General features: G+C 43.1%; 1 protein-coding gene across 1 annotated transcript in view; it reads right to left on the bottom strand.

Annotated features, from left to right (window-relative positions):
- The window catches only part of TXNRD2 (thioredoxin reductase 2), a 566,113-nt gene that overhangs the window by 223,044 nt on the left and 322,625 nt on the right, over positions 1 to 20,444 (bottom strand). The window contains 5 exon segments of the mRNA XM_053701924.1: positions 19,461 to 19,545; positions 19,547 to 19,585; positions 19,587 to 19,631; positions 20,203 to 20,244; positions 20,246 to 20,290. Of these exon segments, the coding sequence (XP_053557899.1) occupies positions 19,461 to 19,545; positions 19,547 to 19,585; positions 19,587 to 19,631; positions 20,203 to 20,244; positions 20,246 to 20,290 (256 nt within the window).

The raw sequence follows: 20,444 nt of genomic DNA, 5'->3' as shown, positions 1-20,444 counted from the left end.
TCTCCAGTAGATACTAGAGATTTAGTCGACTAAAATCTACTGGAGATTCAGTCGACTAAAACTAGACTAAAACTAAAACAATTCAGATGACTAAAATACGACTAAAACTAAAATGGCATTTTAGTCAAAAGACTAAAAACAGAATTTATGTTTACCTGATAAATTACTTTCTCCAACGGTGTGTCCGGTCCACGGCGTCATCCTTACTTGTGGGATATTCTCTTCCCCAACAGGAAATGGCAAAGAGCCCAGCAAAGCTGGTCACATGATCCCTCCTAGGCTCCGCCTACCCCAGTCATTCGACCGACGTTAAGGAGGAATATTTGCATAGGAGAAACCATATGTTACCGTGGTGACTGTAGTTAAAGAAAATAAATTATCAGACCTGATTAAAAAAACCAGGGCGGGCCGTGGACCGGACACACCGTTGGAGAAAGTAATTTATCAGGTAAACATAAATTCTGTTTTCTCCAACATAGGTGTGTCCGGTCCACGGCGTCATCCTTACTTGTGGGAACCAATACCAAAGCTTTAGGACACGGATGAAGGGAGGGAGCAAATCAGGTCACCTAAATGGAAGGCACCACGGCTTGCAAAACCTTTCTCCCAAAAATAGCCTCAGAAGAAGCAAAAGTATCAAATTTGTAAAATTTAGAAAAAGTGTGCAGTGAAGACCAAGTCGCTGCCTTACATATCTGATCAACAGAAGCCTCGTTCTTGAAGGCCCATGTGGAAGCCACAGCCCTAGTGGAGTGAGCTGTGATTCTTTCAGGAGGCTGCCGTCCGGCAGTCTCATAAGCCAATCGGATAATGCTTGTAATCCAGAAGGAGAGAGAGGTAGAAGTTGCTTTTTGACCTCTCCGTTTACCAGAATAAACAACAAACAAAGACAAAGTTTGTCTGAAATCCTTAGTAGCTGCTAAGTAAAATTTGAGAGCACGAACTACATCCAAGTTGTGCAACAAACGTTCCTTCTTTGAAACTGGATTAGGACACAAAGAAGGCACAACTATCTCCTGGGTAATGTTTTTGTTAGAAACAACTTTTGGAAGAAAACCAGGTTTAGTACGCAAAACCACCTTATCTGCATGGAACACCAGATAAGGAGAAGAACACTGCAGAGCAGATAATTCTGAAACTCTTCTAGCAGAAGAAATTGCAACCAAAAACAAAACTTTCCAAGATAATAACTTAATATCAACGGAATGTAAGGGTTCAAACGGAACCCCCTAAAGAACTGAAAGAACTAGGTTGAGACTCCAAGGAGGAGTCAAAATTTTGTAAACAGGCTTGATTCTAACCAGAGCCTGAACAAAGGCTAGAACATCTGGCACAGCTGCCAGCTTTTTGTGAAGTAACACAGACAAGGCAGAAATCTGTCCCATCAAGGAACTTGCAGATAATCCTTTTTCCAATCCTTCTCGAAGGAAGGATAGACTCTTAGGAATCTTAACCTTGTCCCAAGGGAATCCTGCAGATTCACACCAACAGATATACCAAATTATGTGGTAATTTTTCTGGTTACAGGCTTTCAGGCCTGAACAAGAGTATTAATAACAGAATCTGAGAACCCTCGCTTTGATAAGATCAAGCGTTCAATCTCCAAGCAGTCAGCTGGAGTGGGTCGAACGAACCTAGAACAAGAAGGTCTCGTCTCAAAGGTAGCTTCCATGGTGGAGCCGATGACATATTCACCAGATCTGCATACCAAGTCCTGCGTGGCCACGCAGGAGCTATCAAAATCACCGACGCCCTCTCCTGATTGATCCTGGCTACCAGCCTGGGGATGAGAGGAAACGGCGGGAACACATAAGCTAGTTTGAAGGTCCAAGGTGCTACTAGTGCATCCACTAGAGCCGCCTTGGGATCCCTAGATCTGTACCCGTAGTAAGGAACTCTGAAGTTCTGACAAGAGGCCATCAGATCCATGTCTGGAATGCCCCACGGTTGAGTGACTTGGGCAAAGATTTCCGGATGGAGTTCCCACTCCCCCGGATGCAATGTCTGACGACTCAGAAAATCCGCTTCCCAATTTTCCACTCCTGGGATGTGGATAGCAGACAGGTGGCAGGAGTGAGACTCCGCCCATAGAATGATTTTGGTCACTTCTTCCATCGCTAGGGAACTCCTTGTTCCCCCCTGATGGTTGATGTATGAACTTGGCCCTCGCTAGCTGAGGCCAAGCTTTGAGAGCATTGAATATCGCTCTCAGTTCCAGAATATTTATCGGTAGAAGAGATTCTACCCGAGACCAAAGACCCTGACTTTCAGGGATCCCCAGACCGCGCCCCAGCCCATCAGACTGGCGTCGGTCGTGACAATGACCCACTCTGGTCTGCGGAAGGTCATCCCTTGTGACAGGTTGTCCAGGGACAGCCACCAACGGAATGAGTCTCTGGTCCTCTGATTTACTTGTATCTTCGGAGACAAGTCTGAATAGTCCCCATTCCACTGACTGAGCATGAACAGTTGTAATGGTCTTAGATGAATGCGCACAAAAGGAACTATGTCCATTGCCGCTACCATCAAACCTATCACTTCCATGCACTGCGCTATGGAAGGAAGAGGAACGGAATGAAGTATCCGACAAGAGTCTAGAAGTTTTGTTTTTCTGGCTTCTGTCAGAAAAATCCTCATTTCTAAGGAGTCTATTATAGTTCCCAAGAAGGGAACCCTCGTTGACGGAGATAGAGAACTCTTTTCCACGTTCACTTTCCATCCGTGAGATCTGAGAAAGGCCAGGACAATGTCCGTGTGAGCCTTTACTTGAGGAAGGGACGACGCTCGAATCAGAATGTCGTCCAAGTAAGGTACTACAGCAATGCCCCTTGGTCTTAGCACCGCCAGAAGGGACCCTAGTACCTATGAGAAAATCCTAGGAGCAGTGGCTAATCCGAAAGAAAACGCCACGAACTGGAAATGCTTGTCCAGGAATTCAAACCTTAGGAACCGATGATGTTCCTTGTGGATAGGAATATGTAGATACGCATCCTTGAAATCCACCTTGGTCATGAATTGACCTTCCTGGATGGAAGGAAGGAGTGTTCGAATGGTTTCCATCTTGAACGATGGAACCTTGAGAAACTTGTTCAAGATCTTGAGATCTAAGATTGGTCTGAACGTTCCCTCTTTTTGGGAACTATGAACAGATTGGAGTAGAACCCCATCCCTTGTTCTCCTAATGGAACAGGATGAATCACTCCCATTTTTAGCAGGTCTTCTACCCAATGTAAGAATGCCTGTCTTCTTATGTGGTCTGAAGACAACTGAGACCTGTGGAACCTCCCCCTTGGAGGAAGCCCCTTGAACTCCAGAGAATAACCTTGGGAGACTATTTCTAGCGCCCAAGGATCCAGAACATCTCTTGCCCCAGCCTGAGCGAAGAGAGAGAGTCTGCCCCCCACCAGATCCGGTCCCGGATCGGGGGGCCCGCATTTCATGCTGTCTTGGTAGCAGTGGCAGGTTTCCTGGCCTGCTTTCCTTTGTTCCAGCCTTGCATAGGTCTCCAGGCTGGATTGGCTTGAGAAGTATTACCTTCCTGCTTAGAGGACGTAGCCCTTGGGGCTGATCCGTTTCTGCGAAAGGGACGAAAACAGAATTTATGTTTACCTGATAAATTTCTTTCTCCAACGGTGTGTCCGGTCCACGGCGTCATCCTTACTTGTGGGATATTCTCTTCCCCAACAGGAAATGGCAAAGAGCCCAGCAAAGCTGGTCACATGATCCCTCCTAGGCTCCGCCTACCCCAGTCATTCGACCGACGTTAAGGAGGAATAATAGCATAGGAGAAACCATATGGTACCGTGGTGACTGTAGTTAAAGAAAATAAATTATCAGACCTGATTAAAAAACCAGGGCGGGCCGTGGACCGGACACACCGTTGGAGAAAGAAATTTATCAGGTAAACATAAATTCTGTTTTCTCCAACATAGGTGTGTCCGGTCCACGGCGTCATCCTTACTTGTGGGAACCAATACCAAAGCTTTAGGACACGGATGAAGGGAGGGAGCAAATCAGGTCACCTAAATGGAAGGCACCACGGCTTGCAAAACCTTTCTCCCAAAAATAGCCTCAGAAGAAGCAAAAGTATCAAACTTGTAAAATTTGGTAAAAGTGTGCAGTGAAGACCAAGTCGCTGCCCTACATATCTGATCAACAGAAGCCTCGTTCTTGAAGGCCCATGTGGAAGCCACAGCCCTAGTGGAATGAGCTGTGATTCTTTCGGGAGGCTGCCGTCCGGCAGTCTCGTAAGCCAATCTGATGATGCTTTTAATCCAAAAAGAGAGAGAGGTAGAAGTTGCTTTTTGACCTCTCCTTTTACCTGAATAAACAACAAACAAGGAAGATGTTTGTCTAAAATCCTTTGTAGCATCTAAATAGAATTTTAGAGCGCGAACAACATCCAAATTGTGCAACAAGCGTTCCTTCTTTGAAACTGGTTTCGGACACAGAGAAGGTACGATAATGTCCTGGTTAATGTTTTTGTTAGAAACAACTTTTGGAAGAAAACCAGGTTTAGTACGTAAAACCACCTTATCTGCATGGAACACCAGATAAGGAGGAGAACACTGCAGAGCAGATAATTCTGAAACTCTTCTAGCAGAAGAAATTGCAACTAAAAACAAAACTTTCCAAGATAATAACTTAATATCAACGGAATGTAAGGGTTCAAACGGAACCCCCTGAAGAACTGAAAGAACTAAATTTAGACTCCAAGGAGGAGTCAAAGGTTTGTAAACAGGCTTGATTCTAACCAGAGCCTGAACAAAGGCTTGAACATCTGGCACAGCTGCCAGTTTTTTGTGAAGTAACACCGACAAGGCAGAAATCTGTCCCTTCAGGGAACTTGTCGATAATCCTTTTTCCAATCCTTCTTGAAGAAAGGATAGAATCCTAGGAATCTTAACCTTGTCCCAAGGGAATCCTTTAGATTCACACCAACAGATATATTTTTTTCCAAATTTTGTGGTAAATCTTTCTAGTTACAGGCTTTCTGGCCTGAACAAGAGTATCGATAACAGAATCTGAGAAACCTCGCTTCGATAAAATCAAGCGTTCAATCTCCAAGCAGTCAGCTGGAGTGAAACCAGATTCAGGATGTTCGAACGGACCCTGAACAAGAAGGTCTCGTCTCAAAGGTAGCTTCCAAGGTGGAGCCGATGACATATTCACCAGATCTGCATACCAAGTCCTGCGTGGCCACGCAGGAGCTATCAAGATCACCGACGCCCTCTCCTGATTGATCCTGGCTACCAGCCTGGGGATGAGAGGAAACGGCGGGAACACATAAGCTAGTTTGAAGGTCCAAGGTGCTACTAGTGCATCCACTAGAGCCGCCTTGGGATCCCTGGATCTGGACCCGTAGCAAGGAACTTTGAAGTTCTGACGAGAGGCCATCAGATCCATGTCTGGAATGCCCCATAGTTGAGTGACTTGGGCAAAGATTTCCGGATGGAGTTCCCACTCCCCCGGATGCAATGTCTGACGACTCAGAAAATCCGCTTCCCAATTTTCCACTCCCGGGATGTGGATAGCAGACAGGTGGCAGGAGTGAGACTCCGCCCATAGAATAATCTTGGTCACTTCTTCCATCGCTAGGGAACTCCTTGTTCCCCCCTGATGGTTGATGTACGCAACAGTCGTCATGTTGTCTGATTGAAACCGAATGAACTTGGTCCTCGCTAGCTGAGGCCAAGCCTTGAGAGCATTGAATATCGCTCTCAGTTCCAGAATATTTATCGGTAGAAGAGATTCTTCCCGAGACCAAAGACCCTGAGCTTTCAGGGATCCCCAGACCGCGCCCCAGCCCATCAGACTGGCGTCGGTCGTGACAATGACCCACTCTGGTCTGCGGAATGTCATCCCTCGTGACAGGTTGTCCAGGGACAGCCACCAACGGAGTGAGTCTCTGGTCCTCTGATTTACTTGTATCTTTGGAGACAAGTCTGTATAGTCCCCATTCCACTGACTGAGCATGCACAGTTGTAATGGTCTTAGATGAATGCGCGCAAAAGGAACTATGTCCATTGCCGCTACCATCAACCCGATCACTTCCATGCACTGAGCTACGGAAGGAAGAGGAACGGAATGAAGTATCCGACAAGAGTCCAGAAGCTTTGTCTTTCTGGCCTCTGTTAGAAAAATCCTCATTTCTGAGGAGTCTATAATTGTTCCCAAGAAGGGAACCCTTGTTGACGGGGATAGAGAACTCTTTTCCACGTTCACTTTCCAGCCGTGAGATCTGAGAAAGGCCAGGACGATGTCCGTGTGAGCCTTTGCTCGAGGGAGGGACGACGCTTGAATCAGAATGTCGTCCAGGTAAGGTACTACTGCAATGCCCCTTGGTCTTAGTACCGCTAGAAGGGACCCTAGTACCTTTGTGAAAATCCTTGGAGCAGTGGCTAATCCGAAAGGAAGCGCCACAAACTGGTAATGTTTGTCCAGGAATGCAAACCTTAGGAACCGATGATGTTCCTTGTGGATAGGAATATGTAGATACGCATCCTTTAAATCCACCGTGGTCATGAATTGACCTTCCTGGATGGAAGGAAGGATAGTTCGAATGGTTTCCATCTTGAACGATGGGACCTTGAGAAATTTGTTTAAGATCTTGAGATCTAAGATTGGTCTGAACGTTCCCTCTTTCTTGGGAACTATGAACAGATTGGAGTAGAACCCCATCCCTTGTTCTCTTAATGGAACAGGATGAATCACTCCCATTTTTAACAGGTCTTCTACACAATGTAAGAACGCCTGTCTTTTTATGTGGTCTGAAGACAACTGAGACCTGTGGAACCTTCCCCTTGGGGGAAGTCCCTTGAATTCCAGAAGATAACCCTGGGAGACTATTTCTAGCGCCCAAGGATCCAGAACATCTCTTGCCCAAGCCTGAGCGAAGAGAGAGAGTCTGCCCCCCACCAGATCCGGTCCCGGATCGGGGGCCAATATTTCATGCTGTCTTGGTAGCAGTGACAGGTTTCTTGGCCTGCTTTCCCTTGTTCCAGCCTTGCATTGGTCTCCAAGCTGGCTTGGCTTGAGAAGTATTACCCTCTTGCTTAGAGGACGTAGCACTTTGGGCTGGTCCGTTTTTACGAAAGGGACGAAAATTAGGTCTATTTTTTGCCTTGAAAGGCCTATCCTGAGGAAGGGCGTGGCCCTTACCCCCAGTGATATCAGAGATAATCTCTTTCAAGTCAGGGCCAAACAGCGTTTTCCCCTTGAAAGGAATGTTTAGTAACTTGTTCTTGGAAGACGCATCAGCCGACCAAGATTTCAACCAAAGCGCTCTGCGCGCCACAATAGCAAACCCAGAATTCTTAGCCGCTAACCTAGCCACTTGCAAAGTGGCGTCTAGAGTGAAAGAATTAGCCAATTTGAGAGCATTGATTCTGTCCATAATCTCCTCATAAGGAGGAGAATCACTATCGAGCACCTTAATCAGTTCATCAAACCAGAAATATGCAGCTGTAGTGACAGGGACAATGCATGAAATGGGTTGTAGAAGGTAACCCTGCTGAACAAACATCTTTTTAAGCAAACCTTCTAATTTTTTATCCATAGGATCTTTGAAAGCACAACTATCCTCTATGGGTATAGTGGTGCGTTTGTTTAAAGTAGAAACCGCTCCCTCGACCTTGGGGGACTGACTGCCATAAGTCCTTTCTGGGGTCGACCATAGGAAACAATTTTTTAAATATGGGGGGAGGGACGAAAGGAATACCGGGCCTTTCCCATTCTTTATTAACAATGTCCGCCACCCGCTTGGGTATAGGAAAAGCTTATGGGAGCCCCGGCACCTCTAGGAACTTGTCCATTTTACATAGTTTCTCTGGAATGACCAACTTTTCACAATCATCCAGAGTGGATAATACCTCCTTAAGCAAAATGCGGAGATGTTCCAACTTAAATTTAAATGTAATCACATCAGATTCAGCCTGATGAGAAATGTTCCCTGAATCAGTAATTTCTCCCTCAGACAAAACCTCCCTGGCCCCCTCAAATTGGATTAGGGGCCCTTCAGAGATATTAATATCAGCGTCGTCATGCTCTTCAGTAACTAAAACAGAGCAGCCACGCTTACGCTGACAAGGGTTCATTTTGGCTAAAATGTTTTTGACAGAATTATCCATTACATGCCGTTAATTGTTGCATAGTAAGGAGTATTGGCGCGCTAGATGTACTAGGGGCCTCCTGAGTGGGCAAGACTCGTGTAGACGAAGGAGGGAATGATGCAGTACCATGCTTACTCCCCTCACTTGAGGAATCATCTTGGGCATCATTGTCATTATCACATAAATCACATTTATTTAAATGAATAGGAATTCTGGCTTCCCCACATTCAGAACACAGTCTATCTGGTAGTTCAGACATGTTAAACAGGCATAAACTTGATAAGAAAGTACAAAAAACGTTTTAAAATAAAACCGTTACTGTCACTTTAAATTTTAAACTGAACACACTTTGTTACTGCAATTGCGAAAAAACAGGAAGGAATTGTTCAAAAATCACCAAATTTTCACCACAGTGTCTTAAAGCCTTAAAAATATTGCACACCAAATTTGGAAGCTTTAACCCTTAAAATAACGGAACCGGAGCCGTTATAAGCTTTAACCCCTTTACAGTCCCTGGTATCTGCTTTGCTGAGACCCAACCAAGCCCAAAGGGGAATACGATACCAAATGACGCCTTCAGAAAGTCTTTTCTAAGTATCAGAGCTCCTCTCACATGCGACTGCATGCCATGCCTCTCAAAAACAAGTGCGCCACACCGGCGCGAAAATGAGACTCTGCTTATGCTTTGGGAAAGCCCCTAAGAAATAAGGTGTCTAATACAGTGCCTGCCGATATTATTATATCAAAATACCCAGATAAAATGATTCCTCAAGGCTAAATATGTGCTAATAATGAATCGATTTAGCCCAGAAAAGTCTACAGTCTAAATAAGCCCTTGTAAAGCCCTTATTTACGATCGTAATAAATATGGCTTACCGGATCCCATAGGGAAAATGACAGCTTCCAGCATTACATCGTCTTGTTAGAATGTGTCATACCTCAAGCAGCAAGAGACTGCACACTGTTCCCCCAACTGAAGTTAATTGCTCTCAACAGTCCTGTGTGGAACAGCCATGGATTTTAGTTACGGTTGCTAAAATCATTTTCCTCATACAAACAGAAATCTTCATCTCTTTTCTGTTTCTGAGTAAATAGTACATACCAGCACTATTTCAAAATAACAAACTCTTGATTGAATAATAAAAACTACAGTTAAACACTAAAAAACTCTAAGCCATCTCCGTGGAGATGTTGCCTGTACAACGGCAAAGAGAATGACTGGGGGTAGGCGGAGCCTAGGAGGGATCATGTGACCAGCTTTGCTGGGCTCTTTGCCATTTCCTGTTGGGGAAGAGAATATCCCACAAGTAAGGATGACGCCGTGGACCGGACACACCTATGTTGGAGAAACTTAGGTTTATTTTTGGTCTTGAAAAGACCTATCCTGAGGAAGGGCGTGGCCCTTGCCCCCAGTGATATCAGAGATAATCTCTTTCAAGTCAGGGCCAAAGAGTGTTTTCCCCTTGAAAGGAATGTCAAGCAATTTGTTCTTGGAAGACGCATCCGCTGCCCAAGATTTTAACCAAAGCGCTCTGCGCCACAATAGCAAACCCAGAATTTTTTCGCCGCTAACCTAGCCAATTGCAAGGTGGCGTCTAGGGTGAAAGAATTAGCCAATTTAAGAGCACGAATTCTGTCCATAATCTCCTCATAAGAAGAAGAATTACTAATAATCGCCTTTCCTAGCTCATCAAACTAGAAACACGCGGCTGCAGTGACAGGGACAATGCATGCAATTGGTTGTAGAAGGGAACCTTGCTGAACAAACATCTTTAGCAGACCTTCTAATTTTTTATCCATAGGATCTTGGAAAGCACAACTATCTTCTATGGGTATAGTGGCGCGCTTGTGTAGAGTAGAAACCGCCCCCTCGACCTTGGGGACTGTCTGCCATCAGTCCTTTCTGGGGTCGACTATAGGAAAACAATTTTATAAATATGGGGGGGAGGTACTAAAGGTATACCGGGCCTGTCCCATTCTTTACTAACAATGTACGCCACCCCGCTTGGATATAGGAAAAGCTTCGGGGGGGCCCCGGGCCACTAAGAACTTTTCCATTTTACATAGTGGTTCTGGAATGACCAGATAATCACAATCATCCAAATTGGATAACACCTCCTTAAGCAGAGCGCGGAGATGTTCCAACTTAAATTTAAAAGTAATCACATCAGGTTCAGCTTGTTGAGAAATGTTTCCTGAATCTGAAATTTCTCCCTCAGACAAAACCTCCCTGGCCCCCTCAGACTGTGTAGGGGCCCTTCAGAAACCATATCATCAGCGTTCTCATGCTCTACAGAATTTTCTAAAACAGAGCAGTCGCGCTTTTCAGCTGATAAGTGGGCATATTGGCTAAAATGTTTTTGATAGAATTATCCATTACAGCCGTTAAATGTTGCATAGTAAGGAGTATTGGCGCACTAGATGTACTAGGGGCCTCCTGTATGGGCAAGACTGGTGTAGACGAAGGAGGGGATGATGCAGTACCATGCTTACTCCCCTCACTTGAGGAATCATCTTGGGCATCATTTAACTATATGTATTTTATGTCATAAAATACATATAGTTAAATGAGAAGGAACCTTGGTTTCCCCACAGTCAGAACACAATCTATCTGGTAGTTCAGACATGTTAAACAGGCATAAACTTGATAACAAAGCACAAAAAACGTTTTAAAATAAAACCGTTACTGTCACTTTAAATTTTAAACTAAACACACTTTATTACTGCAATTGCGAAAAAGTATGAAGGAATTGTTCAAAATTCACCAAAATTTCACCACAGTGTCTTAAAGCCTTAAAAGTATTGCACACCAAATTTGGAAGCTTTAACCCTTAAAATAACGGAACCGGAGCCGTTTTTATATTTAACCCCTGTACAGTCCCTGGAATCTGCTTTGCTGAGACCCAACCAAGCCCAAAGGGGAATACGATACCAAATGATGCCTTCAGAAAGACTTTTCTATGTATCAGAGCTCCACACACATGCAGCTGCATGCCATGCTGTCCTCAAAAACAAGTGCGCCATACCGGCGCGAAAATGAGGCTCTGACTATGATTAGGAAAGCCCCTAAAGAATAAGGTGTCTAAAACAGTGCCTGCCGATATAATCATATCAAAATACCCAGAATAAATGATTCCTCAAGGCTAAATATGTGTTAATAATGAATCGATTTAGCCCAGAAAAAGTCTACAGTCTTAATAAGCCCTTGTGAAGCCCTTATTTACTATCTTAATAAACATGGCTTACCGGATCCCATAGGGAAAATGACAGCTTCCAGCATTACATCGTCTTGTTAGAATGTGTCATACCTCAAGCAGTAAGAGACTGCACACTGTTCCCCCAACTGAAGTTAATTGCTCTCAACAGTCCTGTGTGGAACAGCCATGGATTTTAGTTACGGTGCTAAAATCATTTTCCTCATACAAACAGAAATCTTCATCTCTTTTCTGTTTCTGAGTAAATAGTACATACCAGCACTATTTTAAAATAACAAACTCTTGATTGAATAATAAAAAACTACAGTTAAACACTAAAAAACTCTAAGCCATCTCCGTGGAGATGTTGCCTGTACAACGGCAAAGAGAATGACTGGGGTAGGCGGAGCCTAGGAGGGATCATGTGACCAGCTTTGCTGGGCTCTTTGCCATTTCCTGTTGGGGAAGAGAATATCCCACAAGTAAGGATGACGCCGTGGACCGGACACACCTATGTTGGAGAAACTAAGACTAAATTGAAATTTGTCGTCAAAATTAACACTGGTGTGGACACTGTGTTTACAGTGTCCACATGGATGGCGCCAAACAATTCACTGTTCAGGATGGCAAAACTTACAATATTAAGTTCTTCTTTAATTGTAGGTCTGAAGGAGCAATTTACCTTCTTAATGCTCGTGCCCAGTCTTTTATGTAGGAAAAACGAAAAGGCTTGTAAGGGACCGGGTACAAGAGCATCGTGATGACATTATTCATTCTAATGATACTAGTGTGGCGAGACATTTTGAGATGTTTCATAAAGGAAGTGTGGAATCTCTAAAGTTTATCATTATTGATAAAGGAATCACTAATGGTAGAGGTGGTAATAATGAAAAAATCCTTTTGCAAAAGGAAGCAAAATGGATTTTTAAATTAGGAACCAGATATCCAGCAGGATTAAATGAAAAGCTGGAGTTTGCCAGCTTTTTATAAGTTTTCTCTGATAGAGTGTATGCCATTTTCTTAAGGTGTTCACTGAAAAGGTTAGGTGTTAGTTTTGCTTTGGAAGGCTCAAGAATTAAGCTATTCCATTTAGAATTGATAATATAATAATGAAAAAGCCTTCACTGCCTTTTGTGATATGTGTACTATTGAATAGGGCTACTTGCTGTGTATAGCTTTAAGAGATTAGCTTGTTCACAAGTGAGTGGATCACCTGTGAAGTTGCAGGTGGGTCTATAAAAAGAGGATGTCCGGTATGGAATAGTATGCCCTGATGAACCCCTTAGACACAAAACTTGCTGCAGGGGTGAAACGTGCGTTGGAACTTTGTGTGATTTTGGCACTAATGTGCTACTTCAGTCAGGAGTGAGGTCGACTAACTCCTGTCTTATTGCATCTTCAAAGAAATCTATGGGACAAGTTTAAGTTCCACCCTGGACTGATTTTGTAAGGACTGTCTGATCCTAGTTTAATTGTGTACGCTGGGAGAGAGGCGTGTGTGGCTTTGCTTTCAATTCTAAAGTGGCTTGTCACTGGAGATAGTGGAACGCCGGACAGTGCGTTAACATCAGTTTGAAGGTATGTGAGAACGAAGACCCTAACCTGCTAAGAAATCGTTTGGATTTGGCTGTTTTTCTACATTTTGCTTAAGTTTACGGTACATCCTGGTATGTGCTTGGCCATTATTATCGGTGGAGAAGCCTGGTTCTTTCACTTGTGGCTATCGGCCAATCCAGCGGATGCATTCTCGGAGTCTGGGACACACCTTTCACAGTCCTGACCAATCAGAAGCAATTTGATAGCCACACCGCCTATGCTGAAAGTGATGTCACACGCTCTGAACGCTGCACAGCTTTTGAATCGGAGCTTTTAGGATCCAGATGCAGCAGCTAAGTAAAGCGTTACATTAACATGGTGAACTTGTTTCCTATAAAGAACCACACATTTACTTTGATTTACAGACATCTATAAGAGGCGTCTGCCTCAGTCTGCAAGATAACGTCTTTCTGCGTGAGTGTCTATTTGTCCTTAATCAACTTGTTACGCTATTGTTTAATATTGCTCACAACTTTTTACCGTGCTTTTGTAAATTGTTGGCAGGTACAGCTGGGTCTATCCTTTAGTTAATATCAGCATACGTATGCTTAGAGGTTTCCTGGCCCTTCCTGTAGCATTTTGTCTTTGAAATTTGCCTTTTAATATATGTATTTGTATATAGTGCTCACCTTTAGATATGTTTGACCTTGTCATTTTTGTGATCCACTATTACGTGGTCTGGGATTAATAAATATTTGATTATTCACCGATTACATGTGTGCCTTGTTTTTCCCTTGCTTTTTTCACAACTTTATTATAAGTTGTGAGAATACATTCTTCCTGTATGACTTTAATATAATGTTATTTTTCAAGGGTGGGCACCAGAATATTTTGGTTCAGGCAATATAACCTACTCTCTCAAATCTAAATTGTATATAATCTGAATAAAATGTTCAAAAATGGCACTTACCCGGCACCACTGTCCGACAGGAAGGACATCTCACCGGCATGAGAGGAAGCCACTCCTCACATAGACCTATGGAACGAAGAAGAAACAGAGTAAGCCTACTCTGGTATTCTATTAGAGGGCAGCAACTTGTCAGGAAACCACAGTGAGGCCCACCCCACAAGTTCCTGACTGCTTAAAAGCTACCACAGCCCTACTGAAGAGACTTATGTGGAGTACAGCTAGGACCCAGCAGATAGGGAAGATCAAACAAGGCATGCTCTGGCATCAAAATAACAAAATCTGATAGAAGAATCTTACACCTAAACTTCACCACCTCCTTGCACTGAAGGCAAAGAGAATGACTGGGGGTTGTGGGAAGGGGAAGTGATACTTAACAGCTTTGCTGTGGTGCTCTTTGCCTCCTCCTGCTGGGCCAGAGTGGTATTCCCAACAGTAATTGCTGATCCGTGGACTCACCATGTTTTTAAGAAAGAAATTAAACTTTCATGATTCAGATAAAGCAGCAATTTTAAGCAACTTTCTAATTTACTCCTATTATCAATTTTTCTTTGTTCTCTTGAATGTAAATTTAGGAGTCCAGCCCATTTTTAGTTCAGCACCTGGGTAGCGCTTGCTGATTGGGGCTTCATTTAGACACCAATCAGAAAGCAGCTACCCAGGTACGGGGACCAAAAATGGGGCCAGCTCCTATGCTTACAGTCCTGCTTTTATTATTATTATCATCATTTGTAGAGCGCCAACAGATTCCGCAGCGCTAATAAAGATTCCAAGATAACAAAGAAAAAAAAGATAATAAGAGTAAATTAGAAAGTTGCTTAAGATTGCATGCTCTATCTGAATCATGAAAGTTTAATTTTGACTAGACTGTCCCTTTAATGGACTGGTCACTCATGTGCAGTAGCACTGCTAGACCAGCCATATTTTAAACATCAAAATAACATATCTCTGCGTGTTCCCATCCAGCCAAAGGACAGTGAACACATTTTTTACAAATCTTGTTAGCTGAAACAAAAAACAATTATGCTTACCGGATAATTTCAATTTCCTTCTGTATGAGGAAAGTCCATGGCATCATTACCTGTTAGGAAATACTGAACCTGGCACCAGGGAGAAGGCAAAGACACCCAGCCAAAGACTTAAATACTCCCCCTACTTCCCTCATTAACCAGTCCTTCTCTGCCAAGGGAACAAGGAACAGTAGGAGAAATATCAGGGTATAAATGGTCGCAGGAAGAGAGAAAACTAGAACTAAAACCATCGTGAGTATAAGGGCGGGGGCCGTGGACGTTCCTCAGACAGAAGGAATTGAAATTATCAGGTAAGCATAATTTATGTTTTCCTTCTTAATATGAGGAGAGTCCGCACAGCATCATTCCTTACTGTTGGGGAAAACTATACCCAAGCTCTAAGAGAACACTGAATGATAACGGAGGGGTAAAAGAAAGGCAGACCCTAATCTGAGGGCACCACAGACTGCAAAACCTTTCTCCCAAAAGCTGCTTCCCGCCGAACGGCAGAAAACGTCAAATTTGTAGAACTTTGAAAAAGTATGTAAGGGAGGACTAGGAAGCCACCTTACAAATTTGATCCATAGAGGCCTCATTCTTAAAGGCCCAAGAGAAAGCCACTGCTCTAGTGGAATGAGTCGTAATCCTCCTGAGGAGGTCTAAGTCCCGCTCGACTCGTAAGCAAAGCGTATAACACTCCTCAACCAAAAAGATAAGGAAGTCGAAGAGGCCTTCAGACCCCTTACGCTTCCCAGAGTTAGATAACAAACAAGAAAGAAGTTTGTCTAAAATCCTTAGTAGCTTGAAGATAAAACTTCAAAGCTCGAACCACATCAAGATTATGGAATGATTAAGATATAAGGAAGGAACCACAATCTCCTGATTAATGTTACGATCAGACACCACCCTCAGGAAGAAAACCCAAGCGGGTACGTAAAAACAGCCTATCAGTGGGGACACCAGATAAGGAGGCTCACATTTCAAGGCAGCCATTTCAGAACTCTGCATGCTGATGCAATAGCCAATAGAAAAGAACCTTCCAAGACAACAATTTGATGTCAACCAAATGCATAGGTTCACACCCAGAGCTCGTTGCAAAAATTCAAGATTCAAAACTCCAAGGTGGAGCGTTTAGATCTAAACATAGGTCTGATCCTGATCAGAGCCTTAATGAGAGGGGATTACCTCTGTTCTGGCCACTGGCAAGCAGAGTCCCTAGAACCTTCGTAAAAACTCTGAGTGCTGGTCCAGGAACGCAAATCTTAGGGGAACTTGAAGTGTTCCTTGGTTATTGGAACGTGGAAGGTAAGCATCCTTTAGGTCTATCATGGTCATTGAACCTGTCCTTCCGGAACTAAGGGAAGGGATGGGACCTTATTGTCTCCATCTTGAATGAGGGGACAGATAGGAACTTGTTTAAGCAGTTAGGTCCAGAATCAGGCAGAAAGTTCCCTTCTTCTTTGAGACCACAAAAAGGTTTGAATAGTACCCACCCCAGACCTCTTTCTGTAAGAGGTACCGGGACAATGACTCCCAGTAAGGAGAGATCCCTCACTTACCCCAGAAAGGCTTCTCTCTTTTCTGGCGTTGAAGAAAAGTTTGACAAGAGGAATCTGCCCCTGGGTGGATGAGACTTGAAATCCCTGAGCAATGACCTCCTGGACTGATGGGCCTTGTACGTCCCCAAACCAAGCGTCCAAAAAGAGTGACAGTCTACCCCCTACGCGATCCAGAGCGGAATCGGGGGCCGCCCCTTCATGCCAACTTTGTCTCAGCGGGCTTCTTGTTCTGCTTGGATTTATTCCAGAACTGAGCCGGCTTCCAAGTCCCCTTGGATTGCTCGGGCTTTGCGGAGGGCTGCTCACGTTGGGATTTATCTGAACGAAAATTAGGACCTTGTCCCTTAGGTTTGTTCTTCTTATCCTGCGGTAAAAAGGCACCTTTGCCCCCTCCAGGAACCGTGGAGGATAATCGGAGTCCATGCCTGGAACAAATAGGAATATTTCCCTGTAAATGGGAGGGGAAAGAAGTCTTGTCTTCGAATTCAGTATGCTGCAGACCAGGACTTCAGCCAGAGTGCCCTACAGACTTGAACAGAAAAACCAGAAGCCTTGGCATTCAGGCGAATAATTTGCATCACAAATAAAAGAATTAGCCAACCCTTAAGCCTTAATTCTTTCCTGAATCACGTTGAGAGGGGACATTCTACCTCTATCAACTCAGATAAGGAGTCGCACCAGTAGGTAGCCGCTCTAGCAACCAGCAGCCACAGCCGCTGCCGGTTGAAACAAATATCCTGTATGTTGAAACATCTTTCTTAACCGAGTTTCTATTTTCTTATCCATGGGCTCTTCTTTTAAAAGGACAAACTATCCTCAAGCAGGGATAGTAATCGCGATTTAGCAAGCGTGGAGATAGTGCCATCCACCTTGGGGATGGAGCCCCACAGCTCCAATTGAGTCGGAAGCCGGTAACAGTTTTTTAAAGGAAGAAGGGGGAAAATGAAGAACCAATCTCTATACCCATTTATTCTTAATAATGTTCGCCATCTTTACGGGAACTAGGAAAGTTTGTGGTACAACATTGTTCTCGTAGACCTTATCTAATCTATGAATCAAAGTTCCTCAGGCAATTTGGCTCTGGAACCTCTAACGTAGCCAAAAACTTCCTTCAACAGAAAGCGTAAAATGCTCAATCCTAAATCTAAAGTCTTCATCATCGGATAATCTTGTATCAGATAAATCCATTAAGCTAGTAGATGATCCCTGGAAGGTTAGCAATATTAACATTTCGCTTGCGCTTAGCAGGGTCGGGGGGTGGGGGGGGGTAAAGCACTAAAGGCTGCAGACACTGCCGTTTGTAATTGCTCAGCAAAGTCTGGCGGAAAAAGGGACCTTCCAGATAGAGGATTAGGAGTGCTACAGGATGTTGCATGTGTATAAGGAGATGTAGGGGTGCACACCTCACAGGACGCGAGACTCTCAGAGGTGGACGGCTCGTTGGTATCAAACATATTAACTTTCTTTGACATGATTACTTTATCATGGCATGTGGAACATAATTGAGGCAGGGCGGGGTAATACTGTAGCCTCCTCACAATATAGACAGGATTAGATTTAGGTAAAGAGGGAGGTACCCTCTAAAGCGATCAGGAATCCCTCATAGCTTCCGTTTATAAAGCAGACTATAGATTAATAAGATAAAACGGCTTCTTTATACCACCAATGGCTGGGGCACTCACCACCTCCTATGACCCAGGTCAAACAGAGAAACTGCTTCTCCGGTAAATCCCACGGTCAGGAAAGAGGAAATCAGTGTAACCACCATCCCGGTCACATGGTGCGCAATGCAGGGACCGTCCCTGCTATAGGAAAAAAAGTGTGCCAATGCCTTTCAGGCTGCGCAGCTTCCAAAAATGAAAGTAAAACCTGTACGTTCCAACATCTCACACATGTCGCAGCATAATCATAATAAAATAAAATAATGTGATTATCCCCCTTATTTCAATTAATCCCCTCCTGAGATATTAACCCTTGATTGCAAACAGATAAAAGAAGCCACACTGTGACCCTGTTTTCTTTGCGTTATCATATGTATAGAAAAAAAAATTAAACGATCTTACTGGAAACTATGCGCGTGGAACAAAAAACACAGCCTCTCAAGTTTGACAATCTTGTAGCATCGCCCCTGACATGGACTTGAGTGATGGAAGCAGGCAGTAAAACCGTCAACACTGATTGCTTAGGAGCTGTTAAATACGAAGTCCTGGATGGGTTTGCAGAAAGAGTCTCCCTGCATCTCCGAGACTCTAACATTTGTCAATGCTCTCACTGAGAGGCAGACCCAGACTACTTAAAACTCCAGTCCCATTTCGATGGGTAGATACCCTTTATAAGGGAACTACTGCGAATCTTCTGACACTTCTCTGCCAGCCTCCTGTGACGAAAGGCAAAGAATGACTGGGATATGAGGGAAGTAGGGGGAGTATTTAAGCCTTTGGCCTGGGGTGTCTTTGCTCCTCCTGAGTGACCAGGTTCAGGTATTTCCCAAATAGTAAGGAATGATGCCGTGGACTCTCCTCATATTAGAGAAATATGTACAGTAATGCACTAACAAACATTTTAAACGCATTCAAAAAATAGAAAGAAATAGTATGTCCAAATTGGGAGAGCAACGTGTGGGTTTCAGGCAACTGAAGCCCCAGGACTTAACTTTGGACAGCAATAGGCTTTAGGCATTATTATTGGCTTTATCCATTTGTCAAACAATTACATTTGTAATATTTGTGTGGTTATATTGAAACACACTGTAACAGTTGTGATAAAAGTAGTGTGCTATTGCTAGCTATATATTGATTTTTATTTTATTTATTGTTTAGTGTTAAATACATTTTTTATTAAAGACTGAAGAAAGAAGCTTATTCAAAGTTTCATATCACACATTTAAAGAGATTAGTTTAAACACTATTTTAAAATGATCTAACGTCTAGATTAGAAACCTACACATTTACACTTTATAACTTGAGTAACAACAAGTATGGATGTATTTGTTTTTTGCTGTTGTCATGAAATAATATGTTTAAAAAAAAAATGTAATCAGAATCTTTGTCCCATAACCAATAAACACTCGTCTTACCTACAGCCCCACATGACTGTATCAAATGTGTCTGCCTCCTCTTTCCCTGAATCTGTGTTGTTCCAGGTGACTTTCAGTTGTCCACTAAGCAAACTTCTCTACATGGTACGGTGTACACCTCCATAAAAATCTCTGTGCCATAGGACTCCATATAATCGGTTACCAGGGAAGCCATTTGCTGCGGCAAAAGCAGAGGGATAATATACTTAGCAAATGGAATATGGGAAGCTTAGTTCTATCCAAGTAAACAATGTAATTACGTTCTTCGAAAAATCTAAAACTATACAATTGAGGGGTAGGGAATACGGTTAGAAAATAAAAAAAACTGAGATATGACAGTGCAATGTAAATTGGACTGAAAAATATATTACAAATAAAATAATTTTGATAGAGCAAGCTTTATTATACAAATATGATACTATTATGTGAAATGTAGAAGAGAGTATGGGTCTGTAGACTGCTATACAGCCTAAGGATCAGATTGATTATTTTTATATGAAAAAATGATATTAATTTATGACACTTTCTAAATGCATTATATTAAATCAAAGATCTAAATTTTCCTTTAAACAAAAATGACCACTGTGCTAAGATTACACCTAGAATGAAAGTAATAAACATACATTAATCATTTAAGGTAAACAAATGTGGTGTATAAAGCAGAAAAAAAACAATAAATCTTTCTGACTAGGGTTTACTAGGAATGTAGCTATTTATATTAAAGGTTTAGGAAAGAAAAGGGCACATACTGATCAAACCCTCCTGAGAGGTATACTTCTCACCATGGCTGTGGGTGTCCAATCCAATTCCAGACAAAAACCCTGCACACTCCAATGAGTACATCTGTGGTGGAGCATGTACGTTATGGAGAGTGCATACATAATATTGGACGAGAAAAGCTCCAGAAGAAAACAGAATGTGCAATAATAGCTTTATGGGACAATAAAAGATAAGTAAAAATCCTTGAACAGGAAGTCAGTCGTGGCAAGTT

The sequence above is a fragment of the Bombina bombina genome, chromosome 2 (genome assembly GCF_027579735.1).
Source record: "Bombina bombina isolate aBomBom1 chromosome 2, aBomBom1.pri, whole genome shotgun sequence".
Classification (NCBI taxonomy): domain Eukaryota; kingdom Metazoa; phylum Chordata; class Amphibia; order Anura; family Bombinatoridae; genus Bombina; species Bombina bombina.
Note: the sequence above shows the minus strand (reverse complement) of the source record. Positions and strands in the feature narration are given on the sequence as shown.